The 23,874-nt window shown below is 36.7% G+C and overlaps 2 protein-coding genes and 1 long non-coding RNA gene across 3 annotated transcripts in view; 1 reads left to right on the forward strand and 2 right to left on the reverse strand.

Annotated features, from left to right (window-relative positions):
• Window positions 1–65: 65 nt before the first annotated feature.
• Window positions 66–3,180, reverse strand: pll (serine/threonine-protein kinase pelle). The gene is made up of 4 exons (XM_043431254.1): window positions 2,817–3,180; window positions 1,543–2,175; window positions 967–1,406; window positions 66–714 (listed from the first exon to the last, which is right to left on the reverse strand). Exons 1-4 carry the CDS (start codon window positions 2,938–2,940, stop codon window positions 370–372), a joined length of 1,542 nt encoding a protein of 513 aa, XP_043287189.1. The 5' UTR covers window positions 2,941–3,180; the 3' UTR covers window positions 66–369.
• A 58-nt stretch (window positions 3,181–3,238) lies between these two features.
• Window positions 3,239–21,886, forward strand: LOC122417628 (uncharacterized). Its single transcript, XR_006262322.1, has 3 exons — window positions 3,239–3,555; window positions 20,093–20,336; window positions 21,832–21,886. It is a non-coding gene; the product is annotated as an uncharacterized lncRNA (long non-coding RNA).
• LOC122417598 (scavenger receptor class B member 1) overlaps window positions 3,549–23,874 on the reverse strand; it is a 29,431-nt gene continuing 9,105 nt past the window's right edge. The window contains exons 3-11 of the mRNA XM_043431241.1: window positions 21,077–21,168; window positions 20,616–20,776; window positions 20,117–20,261; window positions 17,133–17,333; window positions 13,776–13,936; window positions 12,756–13,042; window positions 8,263–8,381; window positions 7,137–7,262; window positions 3,549–6,645 (exon numbers count right to left, since the gene is read on the reverse strand). Coding sequence (XP_043287176.1) covers window positions 6,349–6,645; window positions 7,137–7,262; window positions 8,263–8,381; window positions 12,756–13,042; window positions 13,776–13,936; window positions 17,133–17,333; window positions 20,117–20,261; window positions 20,616–20,776; window positions 21,077–21,168 — 1,589 coding nt within the window. The 3' untranslated portion in view covers window positions 3,549–6,348. The remainder of the gene's footprint in view (window positions 6,646–7,136; window positions 7,263–8,262; window positions 8,382–12,755; window positions 13,043–13,775; window positions 13,937–17,132; window positions 17,334–20,116; window positions 20,262–20,615; window positions 20,777–21,076; window positions 21,169–23,874) is intronic.

Consider the following 23,874-nt stretch of genomic DNA (forward strand, 5'->3'; position numbering starts at 1 on the left):
GCGATTAAAATTATAATGCTAACTAATTCATGTGGATTAATTAGTTTTCTATAAAACAACAAGAATGAAATATCAAATATTTACAAATTTATTACATTTTCAATATTTGTACATCGAATTTGAAATTCGTCAGTAATACAAATTCTTTGACAATGATTCTTGAACGTCATATCCGTGAATGACAAGATATTGTTGCTTTCTTGAGTCAATCGTTCTTTTTTATACAATTATACAAGTGACCTAATTATTTGTCGACCAAAGTACTTTTGAAGTAACATTTGAGGTAAAAAATTATTACAAAAATACGTTATGAAAAATATGTTGATTTACATTCGATGTTTCAATGTTATGAAAAAATGTTAAAAATAGTTATCCGAGATCCTTTAACTTGCGAAATACCAACTCCATTTCCGGTCGATCTTTGGCCAATCGATTCGAACACCATTTCCCCAGTACAATCAAATTAGGATAAACTTCCTTTAATTCTTCGCCAGCTTTTTTATCCATGAGCCGAGGTAAATATCGTTCCGTCCAGTTATCGACAAAGTCTTTCAAAAATCGATACTTTGGTCTCGACTCGTCGTATGCGGGTAATCCCGTCGCTAACTCGAATAGCACGATGCCGTAACTGTAAGTATCTACCTTCGTAGATAATGTCTTTCCTCGAAGAAATTCTTCTGGTAAATAGGGTCTCGTACCGTGAACTTTACTAACCTGTTGGAAAAGCAAAAATCATTTTCCCGTTTATGCACAAAAATTAATTATCTTTTTAATTTTTTAAATCTCGAGTCTCAATTAATAATATTGAGAAGAGTTGAAAATTTTGTATATTAAATGTTCATTTCCCGTAGACGGATGGAAAAATTTTCGAACAAAAATTACATTAAAACACCACAACTATCTATGTCGAAATAATTAGTTAATTATTTGAGTTCATCATTTATCATTTAAGAATAAAGAAATTACCTTCATGGATTCTTTTTCGGGACCTTCTCGTGCCAGCCCAAAATCTCCAATTTTTGGCTCAAAATTTTTATCCAACAATATATTGGCGCTTTTGATATCACCATGAATAAGAGGCTTTTCACCGATCGTGTGTAAATACTGCAGACCTCGAGCAGTTCCCTTGGCTATTTCGTGCCTTTGCATCCAACTGAGTGGCAAAGATTTCTGCCTTAAGAGCAGTCTATCTTCGAGAGAACCATTTTGCATAAATTGATATACTAAACAGGGGGATTCGCCGCCAAGACTGTACGCGTAAAGTGGAAGAATGTTTTCGTGAGGACGTGAATTCAATATTTTTATTTCTCTTAGAGATTGTTGCAGCTGTATTATGTAACTGCTGTCCGATTCTGGTCCACGACGTTCAATTTCCTTTATAGCTACATCAGTGTTTTTCCAAATTCCTGCAAAATAAAATTTCACCAATTCACATAAAAATAACACATGAGAATTTACATAGATTACATTTTTCAAAACGTTTTTAAATTCCTAATTGTAGAAATGGTACTGAATTTTAATTATCATACAATCTAAACTCACCTCTGTAAACAGTGCCAAAACCTCCTTTTCCCAAAATATTACGTTTGTTCCATTGATCTGTCGCTACAGCCAATTCACCATAGGTGATTTGTGGCAGAGTAGATTCAATATGAGTAAAAGGCACAGTGTTCAAGTTTTTAGAGCTGGAGGCAACATTTTGAAGTACTGGTGAAAGACGGGAGCCTGGTACTGGAGAAACGACCAGTAAATTATTAGAATTACTTGGAGCAACTCCGCTCCCTTGTACAAGTTGTATCGGCTGGTTCAATATTTTATGAGACTCTTCTCGAGTGCTTTCCGCTATCACGACTTTGGGAATCATAGGAGGTCGAGGGACACTCTCATTGAAATTCTGTGTGCCAATTTTCAAATCCTTGGAATTTTTGTTCTTTGTCCTTTGGCCCAGAACTCGTCGCAAATTACCTTCGCCACTGTCAATGAGAGCGTGAAATCTTTGATCTACGAACGGCTTCAATGGCACCATTGACTGATAATGCTCCATTTTTGATAAAAGGACAAATAATTCAAGTATTGTATGATTATAGTGACTCCATAATGTTAACAATTCATCCGTTGGGTTTTTCTCTTTTCTCAAATTTTGAATCGTCAACATATCGTATTTCATCCAATTTCCTGTAAGTTTATTGATCGTTTATACTTATTTTATTAATAAATTCTTGTTTAATTGGTTTCATTAAATGAATGCTATTAATAAACATGAATCGTCTGGGTTTAGAAAATGCTTCTGTGTGATCGAAAACGATTAGTCCTTACAAGCAAACTAGTTATTTTTGTAATTGATTAAATTCTTGAAAAATCCTGTACTTATTATATATAAATTTCATTTCAACTTCGCTTTACTTTTTGTTGCTGGTGACATGAAAAATTTATAGAATTTATTAATAGCAGTGTAAATATTTGATTATCATTGGTTCATTCCAATTCAAATTTGATTTTGCTGATTTTGATAATTTTCAAGTTATACTAATGAAAGGAATTTTTTTTTTTCCAACAAACAGTGGAAAGACGAATATAATTTCTTATGACCCATTTTTTGGAGTCATAGTTCTGATTTGCAACGTCCAGTGTAAGAATATTTTCAAATCATGCATCGTTTATTTAAAGTTAATTGATTGAGAAAATTGCTTTTCAACGTCTGAAGTGACTTTTGCAACTTGCATTGACGAAACATCTTGTCACTCTTGTATGTTCTAAAAAAGCATGTATGTTCGTAAATAGTTTGAAAAGCGTGTGAAATTCATTTCAAACTTTACCTGCGAGCTCCTCCCACTTGTCATTTTGATTTAATATTTTACATAATTCGGAACGTTCGAAAAAGGGCAAGTTATAAATATATTTGATATCTTTTGTTCCCTCATTGTTTTGTGGGGATGCCATCGTGATGCAGTCAGTGGATTTTCAGTCCAATTAGAGTAATTAATGTTTTCTTGTTCGGTAAAAATGTTCACGCGATGAAACATAACCTCAAACTGATTTTGAAAATATTAGCTCATCAGCTGTTTCGAATGAAACATATGGACTGAACTAAGAGAAAAAAAACTACGCCAACTTTGAGATCGAGAATTGGCGAAAAATATCGAAGTGCACGCGCGCGTTGATGACCGCGCGATGCGATGAGTATATAATAATACCGACAATACCGACTGGTACCGACTCTAGAGGGACTAGGGTCGAAAATGGCGTCGTCACTATTTCCGGTTGGTCGAAAGTCACTAGCCGACAGAAAATTGGCTACACGGCTACACTGCATAGGATACAAAATTTTAGATTTAGATTGCATTTAAACCACGATTTGAACGGAAAAGTCAGGAGATGAAAAGTTCCACGTACAAACAAAAATAGATACTTGATTAAATAAAACAAAAACCCCTTCGTCAAAGGCGGTGAATTCATCAAACACTCAGGGACAACCTTCTTGTTCTTAGAAAAAATTCTGAGAAAAAATTTCCTAAAAATCAGGCTGTTTTTAGACGAGACTCAGAAAATGCACAGGTTGGAAGTTTTTATTCGTTTTCTTTGTTGAAAGAATCTACTTATATATATTTACACTACTTTTATTATAAAAGTATCAACTTTGAAATGATGCGTAAAAATGAAAGCGAGCGATGCGTACGTAGATGTTTGGCTGAAACAATATTTTTCGATATGTAAAGACATTTTGTTTTGCATGGTTTTGCATGTAAAAAGCACGCTACGATTTGAAGTACGAATTTATTGGAAGGCAAATAATATAAACAGAAGTATAGCAGCTATTCATACGCTTCGCTCGTTCAGCAATACTGCGCTATTGTCGCAAAAATTCATAGTCAAAACATTCCGATAAAAACGCAACAATTATTTAGTTTTTGCTTAACCTGTATAACAGCTTAGAAATAAATAATACGTATAAAGGTAGAGCTATCAATAATAATGCACCGTTTTGCATTAACCCTTTCCACCATATATATTCGATTATAATCGTGAAAAGCTATGAAAAATGACATATTCGTTTTTCTTTATAAAAAAAAGTATGAATATTTTTTTTTTCACATCGATGAAATAATCCCCTCGATACATACAAAACTGATTCAGAGATTGGCCTGTTCAAAAGGATTTTTATAAAATATTTTTGACTTTTCTTCGAGTGATTTGTTTTCGTGGAGTTTCTTAATTGAAACAATTTCAATGATTCGCTTAAAGAAAAATAGCAAATACATTGTCATTGAATGCAGTATCGCTTATTGTCAATCAATTATCTTTAAATATGATGCTGCCTCTCTGAATCATTATATTTTTCCTATAATATGTACAACGAATTATAGGATCTAGATCTTCACACATAAAGACTTGAGAATCATATTGTTATATTCTCTTATTATATAGCACCGATCGATTGCATTATTGACATTGAGGGGGCTCCACATTTCAAAAACTCGATAAGACTTTTTTGCATTTCATTAAACGATCTGTAGGTCATCGCTCCAGAATATTTGTTATTGTGATTCAAGGAAAAACTTGACAATAATTTGTCATTTTTGTTACTTCTTTTTTTAGCTAGTTAAAAATAAGTCTGGAGTTCCCCTGAACAAGCAAAAGTTCTTTTTTCTCGCACCATCAGAATTCATTCCAAACATTTTAACGGCTCATTATCATAGAGAATATTTGGTTAATCAACGAATTAACTGAAGAATTGAAACGGAGGAAAATCAGAGAACACTCTATGAAGCCTCCCTCGGTAGTGTTTCCTTATTTAAAATTGGTAAATCCTTCATTTTGTCCCTTGCAATAGTTTTATAATCAGGACCCATGGTCCCGGTCAGTCTTTGTCCATTAAATCTAAATCATAAAATGAATATCAGTGTTTTGAATTCCAAAAATGAACGATCTAGTGGTGCTGTTTAAGCGTAAAAACGTTTTTAAATTTTCGAATTTTCTCACATAATATTTCAATTAATACGTTCAACGATTTCTCCTTTGAGAATTTTAACACAGTATTTACGTCTTGACAAAAGAGTCGATAAAAATTATGCACATTAAAGCAGTTAACCAAAATCACTGGCTATGACCCTCTTTTGTAATTTTTTCTTTTTATTTTGTAATGTCATGTATTTGTATATGACTTGATATTCGAGTCGTGAATCGGAATATTATCCCTTGACATTTGTATTTCTATATCGAGAAAGAATTTGTAAGTTGACGTATTGTATGAAAATTCGATCGAGAGAACTGTTTGAAAATTTTTGTTCAATGATCTTCGCGATGAAAAATATTTCCACTGTCAATCAGTAGTTTTACTTTTCTTACGGAAATCTGTTACATCTATTCGTTTCTTACAACATGTAAAAATTGAGCTTCAACAATATCAAATATTTTTTAAATTAAATTCCTTAAAAGGCTATTTTTTGAGCGGAGGAATGAAACTACTTTTTTCGTCCATTTGATTGAGGACTTATTAATTGTTATTTCGGGACACGTTTAATCATTTTACAGTCATTCGATCGATGTCCCAAAACTTTTTTTTTCACTAACAATATTTTTACGCCTCGGCTATGCTCTCTGCCAGTCGAAGTTCAATCGCGTTTCGTTCGTATAAAATTCATTCCTTAGAATCGAGATAAAATTCCTTTTTTTTTCAACATTCCTTTGAAAGTCATCGAATTTTATGACAAGTTGAGCAAAAATGAGCCAGACAAACGTTCACGTTGAAATAATGTTTTTAAGCAGAAAATATAAAATGCGTCCGTTTCTGGTTTGATCGTCCCATTGAAAATTGAGCAACTCACCGGGCATGATGCAGTGCGACAGAGAGCCAATATTGAGCTTAGACACGTACAATAGAGAAGAGAAAATAAATATTTACACTACGGTGCGAATTTGTGTTTCTTTTCTTACCCGAATAGAAAAACAATCGAGCTTCATGAGCTTTACAAGACTGATTTTTTTTTGAGCAAACGAAAGTTTTGCATCGTCTCACAAAAAGAGCACTAAATCCTACATACATTTTTTTACACATTATGAAATTAATTTGACTTATTTTCAATTTTTTTATTACACGAAGTTGTTCGTGATCCTTGTGTGAAAGCTTTGCACTTTAACGTAGGTATAAAAACGATAATTTAAACGAATTATCGATAAATTTAAATAAATAAAAATAATGTAACTTAATCGACTTTTGTTTTCAAAAAATTCTTGAATTTTGTCACGTTTCTTGCCATTTCAATCATTCAATTGAAACAATCATTTTGTTCGAAATGTGGTTCATTTAAAAACTGAAAATCGCAATTGGATTTAGTCAAGAAAATATTATTATCCAAAAAGATCAGTTTTTGAGGTAATTTTTTTGATTGCTGGTAAAATTCTAATGGCCGTGTATTGACCATAACCGAGGGGTATTCTCAGCTCAGCACTTTCTCTTCTTTCGCTATTCTTTTTCATTTCCTCGTTCTGTTGATTGAGAACCCACAGTGTACTGATCAAAAACAGAACGAACGTTGTTACTCCCGTGATCGCGAGTATGCAGATCGTCACTGTTTGTAATATCGGTGCTACTTGAACCAGTAATTTCACCAGGCGCAACAGGTCCGACGGCATCCGGGGAATGTACTGAAATAAAATCATATTTTTCTCAAATACTCGCTAACGCGTTTCTCGTAAATTTTATGCGGTTTTACATCAAAACAAATATTGAACTTTACTCGCTCTCATTCTAACGGGTTATTTGAAAAATAGAAATTCATAACCAAATCAATAATAATTAGTGAATAAAAGTAAATTTAAATCCAATTATTCGCGAATCAGAATGTCAATAATAATGAAAATCGAGGCATTCGAAATGTTTTTTTTTTTTTTTTTCATCTGCAATGTCACATGTCAGGTTTGTTGAAGATTCTGCAATTCGAATGTTTGATAAAAGCTCTGATTTAACACTTTTGCGATGTGTGAATGCTCTTCCGATCATTTTCATTGTCAACTACTGAAATAATTTGATTTGAGCAAAAGATAAAAAAAAAAAATAAAAAAATAAAATGATTAATTAATAAAATAAAATTTTATCGTTTCCAAAAATGATTTGACCAACATTTTCAAATACTTACCAAGTCGGTCCAGAAGAGGGGTACAGTAATATCGTTGAAAGCTTTGATTTTGGAGTTGTAAGTTGTGTGAGCCATTACAAGATTTGTTTGTAGTCGTGAATGAACGTGAAGAGGCATTCCAATGTCCTGCACAATATTTCATATAATTAGATGCATCAACTTATTAAAATGTTTGATGAAGAATAATTGGAAAATTTCGAAAATACTCGATCACTATTCGGATTCAATGAACAGTCAAATAACGAAAATATCAATAACATACACGAAAAATCTATTAATTTCAAATGAAACAAATAACGAATGGATTCGTTCAGCTCTGATGATAATCGCACGTCAGCTTATCCCATTTTTTAAATTTTGTTATTAACAATATTATTAATTACAATCTGTTTCGTGGGAAACATTAAATAATTGTGCTGTGCGATTAAATTTGTTGATTTTATTTTGAGGTTTACGATGGATGACCCACTGGTATTCCATCCAGCGATTATTGCATTTGGGCTCGATGATCTTATATGTTTTTCTTCATATTGTTAGTTTGCTTAATTAATCAAGTCGAGAGGCTTTATACGTCTTCTTATTTTATTGCTCGATCGAGGAGTTTTCGAGCCAGTGCATTTGGATGTTTTTGCAATCTTTGTGTGTATCTCCTGCTGTGTTTGTGGATGGTTGATTCGACATACGGTGTTTTGAGGTAATTGTTAGAGTTTTATTGTTCACATAGTAAGGCGCACGTGCGATTATTCTTAGAGTTTTCGATTGGAATTTCAAGAATTTAATTTTCTATTGAAAGTCGTGATTTTCTCCCTATCAGCTGACATAGTTTTTTTAGTTTTAAATCCAATTCTTTTATTTTCGTTTTGATGTGCTCATTCCAAGTATTTTACTTCTTTTTTTATGAGTATAAGGGAAAATCCTACCAAAGCATCCCAAATACTCCAAAGAGCGAATACGAGCATCGAAAAATGGTTTGAAACATGGAAAATCAAGATGAGTGATAGCAAATCAGTGCATAGTACATTCGCTCTGCAAAAAGCTGACTGTCCTACAATCACTCTTAACAATCCTCAAAATTCTACGAAAAAAATTGCCCCAAAATTCACTTGTTTCCTGCAGCGATGCTCACCGGTTGTAAAATAATGTTCGTTCGATGTTTCGTCTCATCGGGATGAAGACCGTCAACGTCCTCGAGCAAGCTGGGGTCCGCGTCGAGGAAATGTGGTAGAGATACTGCGGCAGGTATATCTGTGAGTGAAAAGTGGCAAAGTTTGAAAAATTTGAAGAAATTTTTGAATATTGACATTTTTTGAATGAGCCTCGATCGAGGCTCGAACGAATTAAATACGAATGGTTGTCGTTCAGCAGTAAAATTGCGGTTTTTGTATTGGCAGAGCGGATTATTAAATGGTTAGCAAAAAGTTAGCTCCACGTATAGGAATAAATGATGTCATCGAATTCTCGGGCACAGTTGAGAAAATGCCAGAAGTTTTGACGTAGCGAGGCTCTTTTTGTGCGAAATTACAATGTCAACGACGAAAAAAAAGGATCGAAATGCAGTTTAACCATTCTTCTCGATTGGCACAACAAACTGGTAGGGTATGAAAAATACCGACGAGACGAGACGGTGAAAAAAAGGTTGTGTACGAACTAGGAATAAAAAGTACCTCGCTTATGAATGAAATTATCTGGTTGACAGTTCGGAGACAATTACCGTGCGTTTTAATTGCCAATCGCTCCATTAGCTCCGTCGAACGATCGTAAATATTGATCAGAAGCTATCGTGAAATGGATGTGATAACGATGTTTAACTGATATCTTCATTTTCAAGCGACAATCGTCTGTGTGTATTAAAACGCTTGTAATTTTGCATTGATTCTCGGTATGAGTATAGTTTTTGCGATTTGAAGAATAAATAAAATTCAACGACTCGACATATGATTGTACGATTGGTCGGTCGGCTCGAGCCGAAGAGCGGACAGTTTACGCCGCGATTCTGTTGAATAATCAATTTGTCATTTTTTTAACAAATGAAACTTCTCGATCTCGAACCCGTTTTTTCCATATTTCTTACAAACTCCAATCCCTCAAACATCCTGATCGTCTATCATCGTATCTTGGCGATTATCTCGACGGATTACAAAATAAATTGACGTGGGCTCGTGCACTTTTGTGACAAGAAAATTACCCGCGTTTTCATCGTTAACGACACGATCACGAAAGACCCCACTGCCTCTGCTGCTGCATCTTTTTCTCTTCATTCTCTCCCTTCGTATCATTCTTCAAAATGTTTATCGCGTGCTCATCGCAACGAGCTATGTCCTACTTAACGTATGTGACGGAGACGAGATGCACGTCGTTTCACAAGGCTTGTAAAAGCCAAGGATCGCGTGAGTATGTAACGTGGCGACACTTGCTAGATCCTGAGAACAAAAATCTTGTTCGTCCAAACAAATTTCCTTTTTGTCGACCAAATTATTCAGTCTTGAAAGGGCAACGGAACATATATTTGAGGTGAGACACTACGATTCGTGAATGCTGAAACGTTTTGGTGGTCGAAGCAAAAAAGCTTCGATGCAGCTCAACAAATTCATGTCGAGGCAACAACGACTGATAACTAATTCAGCTTATTGACTCGAACAATTATTGTTTCGTTTATTTAAACATTGAAATTTATAGACTATTTTCGTAAGTCCAATCAATAAATTTTGAGAGACGATATATTTATTTAAAATAATAAGAGTTCGATCATGAGTGTTGATTCTTCTTGAATCAGAAAATTACCGTTACGATGGATTTAGAGTTCTTGTCTGTTCAGAAGAAGAAGGGCATAAAATGTAGTTTCGTTTGTTTCAAGACTTTTGGAGTGGACATTTCGGAAGTCATGGAAACGAATGAATATTCTTCAAAGCAACTGAAACGTATGTGTGAAAAAAATAAATATTGATTTGGACGATTCATTTATAAGAAATTTTTGTGATTTTCTCGAGCAACTTGAACATTTTGACTCATTTTCATTCCTGATGTGTTTGCTACTTATCATTGATCGCAGTCATGCAAGTGGCATCGTGATGCCCGTGCTATTTCATTATGCGTTTGATTTCATTGACTTTATTCCTCGTTTTCTCTTTTTTCATTTTTCCAATTTTTTTTTTCATTCGTCCAATTTTTAGAATTTTTTTAAAAATGGAAAAAATGGGTGGGGATCAAATGTTGGAATGATTCAAATTTCGAACAGCTAAAATTTCGAGTTTATAAACTTGGAATGATAATATGGAGACAGATAGATTCGAATAGAGCTTTGAATGCCGAAAATAAATAAAGCAGAAACTCCAAGGTTCGAAGCACGTTTGCATCGAAAATAGAATGTAACAATCGCCCATAGGACGATGACTAAAATATCGATTTTTCGAAAATTCGACTATCACTCTTTCGATTCATAAATTACTACGGTCAGCGTTACTATGAAAATTCACAATTTTGAAAATATAACAACGAAAGACCAAATATTACGAGGTTTAAATACTGAAAAACCAAAAAGTCGAACAGTCAAAATAGCGAAACGTTAGAAAGTCGATAGATCAAAATAAAGAAATGCAGCGGAGCTCCAAATACACGCGTCTCACTCACTCACTTACTCAGACCGGTGATCTCCAATTTTAAACATCGCCATTTTGACTTTCGCCTTTTCGAGCTATCGCTATTCAGCATATCTAAGTTTTATAGGCTCAAAAAATTCACTTTCGATTTTTTGCTACTCTATATTCTGGTCTGTCTGTAAAACAATTACTCTCCATTTTGAATTCGAAAATATCAACTTTTGACATTCGAATGGTCTGTTAAAATTCCATTCGAAATAAAAACTATCGAAATATATATTTTCGAGTAAATACGAATTCAAAGAAGGAATTTTTGATTAAACACGCAATCTGCTAAATAGTCGATCGGGAATAAGAATTTCGAATTACTTATTTTTCTCCAAACTGATATCACAACTTTTAAAATTTCGAAAAATCGACTGTTCTACAATTCGGTTATTCGACATATTGAACCGCACCTAAAAAATGAATCTCTGACAAACTACTTTTTTCGAAATTCATTCCCTTCTCAAAATTACCCGATTTGTCGCGGTCTCAAGTGTCTCGAACGCTCAATAAAAGATTTCCGAATTAAAAAAAAGTTCAACTATTCAACATTAATAAAGCAGTTTTGAATGATCCTGAAACGCGAGCTTCTTCATAAAATTGTTTTTTCTTTATGCAACTTCGTAACTTTCCGCTTGAATATTTTTCACCATTATTATCCGGGGCGAAGATAAATAATGAAGAATACGTGCACTTGTCACAGACAACGATCGTTCGCTATGCGAGGCAATGAAACTTGCAAGTGTGCACGCAATCGCCGTCATGTGGTATCGTGTCTTGTTCCCACTTCCTTTGGGAATAAGCGGAAGGTCTTACGAGTGCAATGAAACCCTGAACGCGAGAATTGCATCATGCGTGATATTTGCGAATCAGCAAAGTTCACATCTTGACATTTTCTTTCGCGATACATTGGATTTTTATTAAACTCTCTCACAATCGTTGACCTGATACGTAAGAGAGATTCGTGATGATTTTATAAGTAATGCGGAATCGATATAATTGATTTTTCAGGCGTCGCTCAGGCTTTATTTTACAGTTGGGAGTCTTTTCAAGCTGCATTTTCCTCTCATTCAATGCCACAGAGATGAAGAATGATTTATTTTTCCAGGAATGAATATATGTGTGCTTAAATAATTTCGAATTAAAAGTGTGATCGAAGAGTCGCGGCGATGAGTCCTTTTGCGTCAAGGAAGTTCATTATACACATTTTTTCCTCTCTAATTCAATATTATTTCTCTATTAGCAGTACGCAAAAAAACCGTATTGAAAATCAAATATTGAAATACTGCGCTATAAAACACGAGCTGGGACGTCAGCTTTCTTAGGAATAAAACCAGACAATGAGACATGAAAATCATCGTAAGCAAAGTTATCAGAAAAAAAGGCGAGGCAGACACTACAGAAAAAAATCATTTGCTGCGAACAGGAAGTTTGAGGAAATAATTGAAAAACTTAGCACAGCACTTGGTTGAGTCATCGTCTCAATGAATTTTCTAATTTATCCGTTAGGACTATGAACAACTTGGAACAACGCTGATTGTGATTGATTGCACAGGGCGTTTCATGTCCAATCGTACGTCATTTTTTCCTTTCATTAGGAACAATTCTTCGTTGATTGTTTTTTTTATAAAATATTCCTTTTTTTAAATTATTGCCAAATTTCGTAATCGTTGTTCTTGAATAAGTGGAACTTTGGGAAAAAATGCGACATTATCGCTTCGTTTGTAGCAACAACGTTGAATCGTGAAAAGAATTTATTTTTTCAATTCTTTTTCAAAGTATCAACGATTTCAAGTTTAGTCTGAATTCTCGCATTGTTTTTGAACATCCGTATCTTAAGAAAAAATAAAAATAAAGCGCTTTGTTTACAGAAGCAAAAACACATGTTCAAAATTTCGGAAAGTACGTGAAAATTACAAAATAATTTTGGATGGGTGAAAAAAAAATGGTTTTCTTGTTTACTCGAGGAAATACTCACTGTAGTAACATGGCGTAAGATCGGATAATCCCCGTTTCAGACAAGTCTTCATTTTTCGACAGTAACACTCGTTCTCAGGATTCACGTCCGGCTGGTCGAGAAAATTGTCTGTGAGGGAATATTTCCAACCAGTGAGTCCCGAGTCAGTTTCGACTTCATCTTTGAATTCAATCGGAAAAGCACGACAAAAGGCTTTTCTGAAGACACGGAAAACAGCATTTTTGTCCAGATTCGTGGGAAAGAGCGTGCCTTCCGTGGCGCCCTGAATTCTGTTGCATATTGTATTCCTGTAACAAAAGAAACATCGATTTTCCAACATAGTTTCGTCATCGTGACAGTCAGTTGGAAACGAGATTGCTTTGAAATACTTTGCGGACGTATACATAAAAAGTGTTCGTTCAGGCCACCGCAAATGTTGATCGTATCAACGAACTGTCGTCTCAGTATGACAGAACGTTGAAGAAAATTTGATGCCTCGACGAAATCATGTTCAATACGTCCAGAAAAATATTCCAATATTTCGAAAAAATAAGGGTTTCAAAAAAAAAAATGCATTTATCAACAAAATATCTGGAAAAAGCATTTTGTTATCCGAGCTCCAGTTTATTCGTACCCCTCATTTGAATGCCCCAAAACTCAGAGCTCAGACTCCGTCATTGGGCGTCGAAAAGTCTCGCCAAATCAATCAACCGTTTGCCTTTCTTTTGTCTATTTAAACAACCATGTTATGAGATAACAATAAAAAATTATTGATGGTTGGAACGATCGATGGGCGATGGAAGGAGATAAGTGACCCAGAAACTGTCGTTGCTGGTTATATGCTCCTGTCAAATCTAGGGCAGCAGCCAGTCTCAGCTGTATTTCTCTAGAAAGTATTGACATGTTTTTGTCCCATCAGAAAATGCGAGCATTTACGAGGCTTGAGGTTTGCTGTGCCAAATGGTGCATTCGCTTATATAAAAAAATGCGGTTTATATTCATCGTGACAAAGATGCTTGAAGTTGACAGAAAAAAACTCACGCTGGATTCGGCTCGTTATTTTCTTCCTTCTGGTAACCCCAGTGCGCGAGTCCCGGACTTCCGTTGTACTTCTCTATGCTCAAGTATCTCCCGACTTCCTCCGTCATATTTTTGTTCGGTCGAATATTCATATTTACCCAGTTTTCTCCCTCGTCGTACATCTGCACATAAAAACAAGCCGCGTTCAAGCTCTCCTCGGTGATGCTTCGATCATTTCGTCGAGCAACTCCGTCTTTTTTATTGGACCAGTAAAATCAAGCATTTTTGCACTCTCCTGAGTCGTGCTCTGTCTCGAAACGAATACAGCAACGTTACTCCGCGCGTGTCACAAAAGATCGTAGAAACAAATGCTCTCAATGCAAGTTTTTCTCGATCATTGAATAGGAAAACGGAGCTTTAGTATCGTCGATCACGACTGAAGAATTTCGTTAGATACGAAGATCTCGTATGTGGGCCATTATTTAAAATACTCCACCTTCGATATGTACGATGTGATAAATAATGTAAATATATTAAGTGCTGACAATCCCAAAGAATTTTTCATAAGTTATACAAACGCATAGTTCTGCGTTTTACTTCAAATCCCCGCACAGCAAATAAGAACGACGTTTCGTCATTTATGGAATATGCGAAGAAAACTAGTGTCATAAATTCCAACGATCTGCGCTCTCGCGCAGGACCGAACGTCATCAATAGCTCGGTTATTCGAGCACGTTCCATCATTCTCTTCGAGATTTTATATGCTCATACGACACACATATTTCTACGTCAATGAACTGAGGTGACTACTGAACTCGTTATTACCAAGTTTTTCAAAGAATAAATTTCAGTACATTTAAAGAGAGAAAGAGAGAGAGAGAGAGAGAGAAGGAAAAAACGATAACGATCTCAGCGGTGGAAGCCACTGGACGTGACATCGTTTTGTTGAGCGGATTTTCGAGATAATCCGCGTGCAGTACTCGAGCAGCTTGAATCTTCAATGCGATTGTGGGACTGAGTTGGGGTAGAATGTCCTGTAGAGGCGTGCAATCGATCGGATCATTGAGGGTCTTTGAACGATCGATCATTCGAAGCTATTGATCGTCGATTAATCAAAATGTCACCCGCGAGGTGCACTTGCACAATCGCACTTTTTCGTGCCGTGTCGCCACATTGCTGAGAAACAGTCGATCACCGTTCGTATTTAATGGCAACTAGTGTAGCCGCGCGTTCGATATAATTAAACACGTTGATTATCTCGAAATAGCTAATACATTTTGATTTTTCTTTTCTCTGTGCTTGAAGAAAAATGCATCGCGCGGGAATAAAAAAAGTCATTCGGAGCTCGACGGGCCGAGATGTAATCAAGCGCGTTAAGCGCTGAGTAAATAGTGAAAGGATTTTGACCGGGGGGCTCGAAATCTATTGCGAAAATGTTCTATGCACTGAGCGCAGAGACGAGAAACGCGACACGCGGACGCAGGAAAAAGAGGTAGGGAGATCTGCTCACTTTTGCAATGCGAGTTTGAGACTCCGCGCGCTTGAAATGTGAAACATTTGCACGACCACGACGGCAGTCGAGCTTTGATTACAAATCAAGTTCCCTGGAGATACTAATTGTCATTTTCTCGAGATTATATTTACCCGCGACACACGTGCTGACGGCTCTAAACGTGACAACGATCGATTCTCTGATTACCAGTCTCTCGGGATCAATGATCGACGAACAGTCGCATAATCCCATCGTTTTATCGGTGACCCCCAACCAAAAATTAGTACAATCATTTTAATTCTCATGCATTTCGTTTACTTCAAATTCATCATTTGTTTTATAGATTCATCAACAAGATCGCCGAAGTTAAGGTAGATCATGCACGGAAGATCGTATTTTATGGGTGACTAAATTCGATCGATTTTTTCTCCCTAATTATTACTCTAAATTAATGTCAGAGTTATTCATTCGAAATTGTAAATCAATTTTTTCAACTTATCTTTTGGCGAATGAAATTACAAGCCATTAATTAAACGGGGATCCATCACTGACTGAACTCGAAATTTTATTCGTCCCTGGCTAAAATCCTATAGTTTTTGATGTCGCATTAGGGATCAAGAAAAAAGTGTTAATAAAAAGACAGAAGGCTGTCATAGGAATGGCCCAAGCGAAGAAGAAACAAAATGCCGAAATAAGCAAGTGTGAGGTTATACGAGTTCTCATTACCAATTTCGTTCAATTTTTAACGTTTATCTTTATTACTACTAAGACAATCTTCTCGAATTTTTTCCCAGACCTTCGTTCTATACTTCCTTGTTATTGTGTACTTTTTCATAAATTTCATAAGAAGCGTTCATTCGTTATATGGAAAGTTAAACGATTTTTACGCACAGTCCCTAAAGCCCTGTGCATTTTTCTTCGTATTTAAACACATTTATCTCAATAACCCATAAGATGAACTCTAAAATTTGATACGCGTGGCAGTCGACTAGCCATTTAAACTCTGAGTAAATTTCAAAACTTTCTTAAGAAAATCGTTTCGTGCAAGCAAACTTAAGAAAGTTGAGGCATTAGAATGAAAATGATGTCACCGCTTTTAAACCGATTGCATCTTATAAAGTGAAGTGTAAAAAAACATCAGTTAAATTTTCAGACAGTTTAGGAGCGTCGTTGCTGAGAAAAATCAATAACAATTTGGGCCAAATAACATGTAATCTTATGGAAGTCAAGACACATTCAGTGATATCTCCGTTAAAAATGATGCTAAAAATATGAAATTTTTTGGGCAACATGAGCAAGGCTTGCCGAATAATGTCTATTTTTTTCAGATTTATTAGGAGATTTGCTGAGATTATATTAATAATAATCTGTTTCCCGTGCAGTTTTTTGAGGCTAGGATCGTCACCGTTCGTGTTTTCGACCGAGCTTTCAACAGTTTTTCATCTTTTTTTCCCCAACTTTTCTTTAAAGTGTATGCAACATTGCCAAACTGTAAACTGGCCTAATTTTTGAAAGGTACAGGTCATCACTTTTGGGTAAAAAAAATGACTGTACAGCCTCAACTTCCTTAACAAGTTTTCTTCGATTTTATACTATTACTCTTTTGTTTACACATACATTTTGATCGTTTTTTTTTAGACTTTCTTGGATTAACTGATAACTTGTCCCAGCATTCACGAATTACACTGGTTTACCCCAGACAATTTTGTTGGTCGTATTAAATTGAATAATTTTGTTGAGAAAAATAAAATTTGTTTAGATCAAAAACATTCTTGAAAGTTCATTTCTTTCCTCTCCTTATTGATCCATCTGCTGTGATGCGTTACGTTAATCATTACTCCCTCCATTGAAAATTAATCGGTAAGGAATTCTTTTTTGAAACTTACCCTATCGAGTAGACCAAACTTCCGGAAATTTATGAAATTCGGTACAATGCTACTGGCGAGACGCACCAACGAATCTTCGTAGCCCCAGAGGTAGTCGTAAACCGTTATGTTCAATATTGGTTGACTGTTTAGATAATTAGCCAATTGCGTTAAGGGGTAGTTGATGAAAAAACCGGCGTCGTGGATCGCTGAATAAATACCCTGAAAACAGATTCAAAATGATATTTAATCTCCAGACCAAATTTACCAGTACGATTTCGTTATTACAAAAATACGACCATCTCAATTCGTTTTTTCAATTATTGCTCCAAACGCTTTTTAAATCCATGAAAATTACTTTTTTTTCCATTGAGAATAACTCGGATAATTGAGATCAAGATTTTCTGGTTTTACGCTCCCCTGAGACTCGAGTTTCAGTTGAACGTGAAATCGGTTTTACTCCTATTTTACTTATTCCAAAGGTTACGAAAAAAAAAATAGAGCCAGCCTTGATCTTACGAATCCTGGAATTCTTCAGGAATCCTTTCCCGAGGAATCTTACAGAATTTTCTTTCTTCTCTGTGAGCTTTCACCACAAAATCATCAGACAAACAAAATCTTGAACATGAGAATGATCATTTCATCCACAGCACAGAATCGACGATGCTCTGATCAGTACTTCGCTGCAAAACATTGAGAGACACAAAAATCGCGGTGTTGATGATTACAATTTTTCTACAAAACTTCCGGTGACCGTCGTTAGATGTCCGAAAAGAAATGAGCCAAAATTCTCGTCTGAGAAGTTTCCTCCGAACCGTAAAACGATTCGTTGTGATTCATTAGTAATAAAACATCATTGAGCAGGAAAACGCATCGCAATCCAATTAGCCACGAAATTTTTCCTCGTTTCAGGTGCGCTGTGATTCGGCGAAACTGACTCGAATTTTCAGGCATTTTTCGATAAATTTCGAACGCCACTGGACCCTCTTCCTTTCCATGTGTATCTTGCACACGCAGGTAAGAATAAGTCGATGGAAAGAGTGTCACGTTTCGCAGGTGGCACGTGTACGTCGCGAATGTCAATCGTATGAAATAATACTCTCTCACGCAATTTTCCTGTGACACTGAGTAAAAACTGTCTCGCATCGAGCTATCCTCATTATCGAGTTTTTATTAGTATGACCTCAGGCTAATCCCGGCTCGAATATATGTAAGCTCATCATTATTATACGGGCTCATCTATATACACGGACATATCGTTCATCAAAGACAAACAAGTTGTTACTTTTTTTGGTCCAGCAATTCTTCACTGACGAAACGACCAATGAGCTAAGTGGAAAGACCATTCGAATGTGCCACCCTTAACGAACGTACGCAATCCGCGTCCGCTTACAATTCCAGTTTTTTGCTCCCCCTCGGAACTCTTTTTTGTTTCTTATTTCTCTGTCGAAGGATCACCAAAGGTCAGGGTTTTGTAGCACGATCTTTAATGGGTGGTTATTTTTTTCTGCTCCATTGTCAACACGACTCGAGACATCTTTTCAAATGATTATTGTCCAATGGTATTTTACGGAGCCCACTAACTGCTGACGTTCGACTGAGGATTCATCCGATGATTTGATTACGAATTTCCAATTAGTTAATTCCCATTTTTAATTTGAGACAACAAAGAGTCTTTTCGAAGCTTTCCCAACGGCATGGCAGAAATTTATTTTCTTTTTCCCGTAGAAAATACGAGCTTCGGACTCGATCAGCAGTTGGTGCCTGCTCGATTCTGTAATGTAAGAAAAACACGTCGAAAGAACTACTGAAAATTTCGACCTCCGTTTTTCCGTTTTTTATCTCCCAGCGAACAGCCTCGAAAATTCGATTCTTTTCCATACAATTTTTCTTACAGTCCCAGGGAGTTATCGCATCTACGAATAAAACTTGCAGACTTCTCGATTCGCATGTGTCACGTGGCACGACGACATTACGGGGTGGAGCCCGAGACCCCGCGAATGATAAAAATGCAGCGTGCGTGGTTCGGATAAAAAATTGGAAAAAAAGCTCTCAATTCCTGCAAGAAGAGATCCATATTTATGACTGATAGATGTCGCATGAACTGATGGTTACAAATGTACATACAAATTTATATACACATCGATGTGTGTACGCGTATACGCGGGTATGTGTGTGTCTGACATAAAAAATGATGACACGCGAGAACGTTCGATGATGGCATAATTAATCTGTTCTATTAAAAATAGACGTGGATCGAAGCGTGTTTCCGAATTTTTAATATACGTGGGGAACTACCGCTTTTTCTGTCCTGTAGAGATGATTTTCTTCATTTTATTGATAGAATTACGATCGTGAAGGTGATCATAATGATTGTAACGGTTGTCGGGGCTGTGAGACCTCTGGCTCAGTTCTTTGGCACTGACAGTCGGTTTTCTGACAGTCACTGATGACAGCAATTGCTTCTCATTCTATTTTCAGTCCTCTGACGTTGGCTTCGTATTTCCTTTCGTGCGAGGTTCCGCAACTTTTCTGGTTCCCAAGTTTATTATTGACCAACTTTTGTTTCTTCCATCGAAATATTGTTGTTGTTTGGTAGAATAATGATATCGCGAGGAAACAGTTTTTTTTGAAAATAGAGAAAGAGGGAAATGGTGCTTTGAGTTGGACTCGGAATAAATGGAAAATATCGACGTTGAAAATCAGCGTTGTGACACGCGTTTCCTTCTCATGAACATGCGAATGGACACAATATTTTCTGACTATCTTATAAAAACGCGATTCGATATTAGTTTAAAGTACAGACAAGAAAATCTCTCAATTTTCATTCCTCAAAGTGGTGCAATGACTGCTGTTGCAGAACTGCGTGACTCTGCCCACCGCAGCTATGGTTTTTTATACTCTCGTCAACGCAGACGATATTATTAAACCGATGTAATTATTGATTGGAACATTAACCAATTACAGGGTACTTTTTTCAGTCTTCGTTAATCGACGGTACTCACCAACATTGGAATATTCGGCACGCGAACAATATCCAACCCGGGATCACCGACTGACATTTCCGGAACGTAAACGATGCTTCTTCTCGGAACATACGAAACTGTACCGTTGTCGTTCCACGTTACGTTTCCATTCTCCAAAAATTCTCTGTTCGAACAAACGATGATAGTGCAAGTGAATAAGTTGTGCGCAGTTTCAGGAGTGTTGTTTCACGCAAACGAGGTAAATTTCGATTTTACGTACTCTCAAAATGTTCTATTATTATATTTTCCAACTACAAAATCCCGAGATTTCCAATGACAAAGTTGAGCAGAAATTTTCGAATATTTTGACCACTTGGCTTCGAATACAGCCGTTCAAAAAAATTATTTTGAAAGCTGAATTCAAGCTCTCGAATTTCGAAAGAAAATTCAAATTTCGAGCCACAATGTTTTGAGTCACAATAAAATAAAACGATCGTATTACGACGTCGAGGTGCTGGCACGATGAGAATAAACTTACTGATAAACGTAAGGACCGATTTCTTGGACCCTGAGTTTTTCTTCACCGTTCAGAAATTCATCAGGATTCGTGATATTGAAAATGTAGACTCTGATGAATATCTCGATCGGTGGTTTTTGCCATACCGTGAATACTCTCGAATCCGGTCTCATCACAAGATTCTGTCGGAAATAAGAAGATCGCAATTACTCGGATTCGGTCGCAAAGCAAATGGAGTATTCAAAAAAATAATGAATATCTTGTCTCGTGGAAAACGTAGCATGACTGGATCCCTAGAAAAAATGAACAATCTGCGCAACATTGATGGACAACTCTGAGACACACTCGCTCGATGTTGAGCCGATTGGGTTTTTTTCTCGGGATTTACTCATTTGGCTCATAAAAAATATGCAAATGGGCAAAAAAATTTGAGTATTATACAAGTTATAAAGTTTTTGTACTGATCTGCTTCGGGTACTCACGTAATCGAAAAGAAGTTTGATAGGATTGATCACGTGAACTGCGTACGCGAGAGCACTGGAAATCACTCCCACCATGAACAAGATGATGCATTCTGAAAGAAGCCATAAACGTGTATGAAAATTATTTGCGAATCCATTTTAAAAACTGGCTATTTCGAACGACAAATGATGAAAAAAGAAATTCAAAAAAGACATAGAAAACTACAATTCTACGCACGGATGCTTGAAGCGGCGGGTTCCGCAGTGAATATACGATTTTTAATTAATTTTATGCAGTTCGAAAAAAGTCTTGGCAGCTTCGTGCGCGCAGGAAGAATACACGCTATTTCTGGTTACGGCATAAATAACTTGATTTTGAGGGTGTTCGCAGTTATCGAAGGTTACTGAAGATTATTTTTCTCATCTTCGTTTTTAGCTCGATATTTCGTTGACGTGATTCATACGTCAGAATGAATAGTGCACTTCGTTGCCATCAATTTCAATACCTTTTACCGGGAATGCGGAGTAAAAAGTTGGTCGCGGTTTCAAAAATCTCTCGTGGCTTAAACGCCCGGCAGATTTCCTGGAACCACTCGGGATCCGAGGAGTTTTGCATTCCAATCGGTTTATGAAATATTATAAAAGATAACAGTGTCAACAGAGTCAAGGAAGGCAAAGACGAGCGCGATTTCTCCCCCCCCCTTTTCTTCTCGCTCGATCTTCTGGTTTTCTCTTATCGAACGATTTTTTAATGAATTTCATTGTAAAATATGAAGGTTCGGAGGGTTTTCAAGAAACGTGGAAAAAGGAATGCTGCTACTTCGTTTCGGAATTTGAGAGGATAAAGAAGCAAAAAACTCTCGACATCATTCATAAAGTCGTTTTCAATTGCACTATCCCGTCAGGAAAACACGACTAGAGAAAAAGAACACTCATCGCTGCGGAAAACTGTATCGGTATGGAATATTTTCATAAGCATATTTTGTTGCTGCTCTCGAAGCTTGATATCGAAGAATAATTAAGTTTTATTCGACGACTCGAAGGTATGCGAATTACACAACTGCCGCACGCGAGTATTTTTTAAATTCTTTAATCTTCGAAATATTTAAATACTTCCTGCTCCATTGGGACTACAGATCGGTACAATTATGTGTAAACGTTTGCAACGATGAGGTGAAAGTCCAGAATTATCGATCGAAAACAAGCGAATCGTCGAGAGACTCGGTTTAAGAAAAAACCTCTAAAAACAAGACTACACGCCTGTAGCAATTCAGTTTGTTCTATTATGAATGAGCAAAGCCTAATTTTTATATTTTCATCGAACTGGATCAAAACCACGTTTTTTGGTCTCCTTCGGGTCGTTTTTTACTCGCAGTCGTTGGGAAAGAAGCGGAGGTTTTTAGTCCGATTTTTTGAGCGGAATTTCGATTCGTTCGAAGCGTTCGAGCACGCGGAACTGAAAAACGAACTTCGCTTAAGAATAATACTTCCCCTTAAGAGGAATAACAACGAGCCACTGCCGATTAGCGTGTGGAGTCAAAGATCGTTCACTCGCCTGCATAACTCACGGTGAAAATTCGTTCGAGTTTAATTTATTCAGGAGCATGCCCACGCGTCCAGGGAGTGCTAACACTCGACATTTTCCACCTTAAATGCAAGCCAGCATAATGAGGCGGCGAGATATTTACCGCTGTGAAAACTATCCTGATCGAGTGGCTAGCCAGTCATTGTGTCCGTTAATGCAATCACGTCCATTGACCGCCCATTGTCTCTCTCTCAACAGGCTAATGGTAATTGCGATTGACTCGTTACTGTAACCACAAGTTAATATTACGCAGGAGCCTCTCTGCAATCTTCGTCTATTTTCTGACTCAAACTTTTTGTCTGCGTTAAGCCAAATTCTTTGGAGTCTGCTCGCGCTTTAAATAGCTATCGAGCAAAAGTCAAAGGCAAAATCGATTTTAAAATTGATCTTAGAGTGCGTAGTGTAGACGAAAATCGTGAAGGCATTTTTCGGGGATTCCAATGCTGCAACGAGAAAAGCTTTTTGTTTTCAAAGGAAAAAGAAACGCGGTGAACACCGTGCTTTATTCGGGTTCATTGCTAAGACTCAACGAATAAATTAAGCGCCACGAACGTCGGGAAAAAATGGAGGCAGAGCTCGCTGATGAACGGTCATCTCAGTAAATATGGGAAACAAAGAAAGTGAGAAAAGGGGAAAAAAGCGTGAGCAAATGATCGATCGCACGGTGGTCCATTGCAGATATAAGTACGGTGATATTGACGGTCACCAGAATGTCCCGGTAGATCGCCTTGACTCACATTAATGCGTAAGAAAAGTACTGACGGTCAGTCGGTCAGTCGTTCATCCGTCTCTTGAGAACGAAGTGTCGTGGAGCATCGAAGGAAAGAACGTGCGCTTGCAACGTTTTTTCATGTCCTTTTGTCGCACGAATTTCACGGTCAATCGGGCATTCCCGCCTTGGTCCGGTGGATCGCTCATAAAAATGAATCGTAACATTGAGAAAATAATTTCGAGTAGTTCGATAACGCTCAATGGTATCGAAGGTCGAAACTTTCGCCTCTTCATGCTGCTCCATAAAGTCCGCTAACTTTCATCGTACTGGCAAGTCTGCTGCATATAAATATACAAAAGATTTGCAACCGTGGTTCCGTATGGAAGGACCGTTGTGGAAAAACGAGATTTTCGACGTTCGGGTCGAGCCCTCAATTGACGAAACATTTTCGTCGTAAAATTCAGTCTTTTCCGCACATAAAAAAAGCAGAGAAATAAACGGAGAATCGTTTCGTTGCCTCCA

Source organism: Venturia canescens, chromosome 1, assembly GCF_019457755.1.
Source record: "Venturia canescens isolate UGA chromosome 1, ASM1945775v1, whole genome shotgun sequence".
In the NCBI taxonomy this organism is placed as follows: Eukaryota; Metazoa; Arthropoda; class Insecta; order Hymenoptera; family Ichneumonidae; genus Venturia; species Venturia canescens.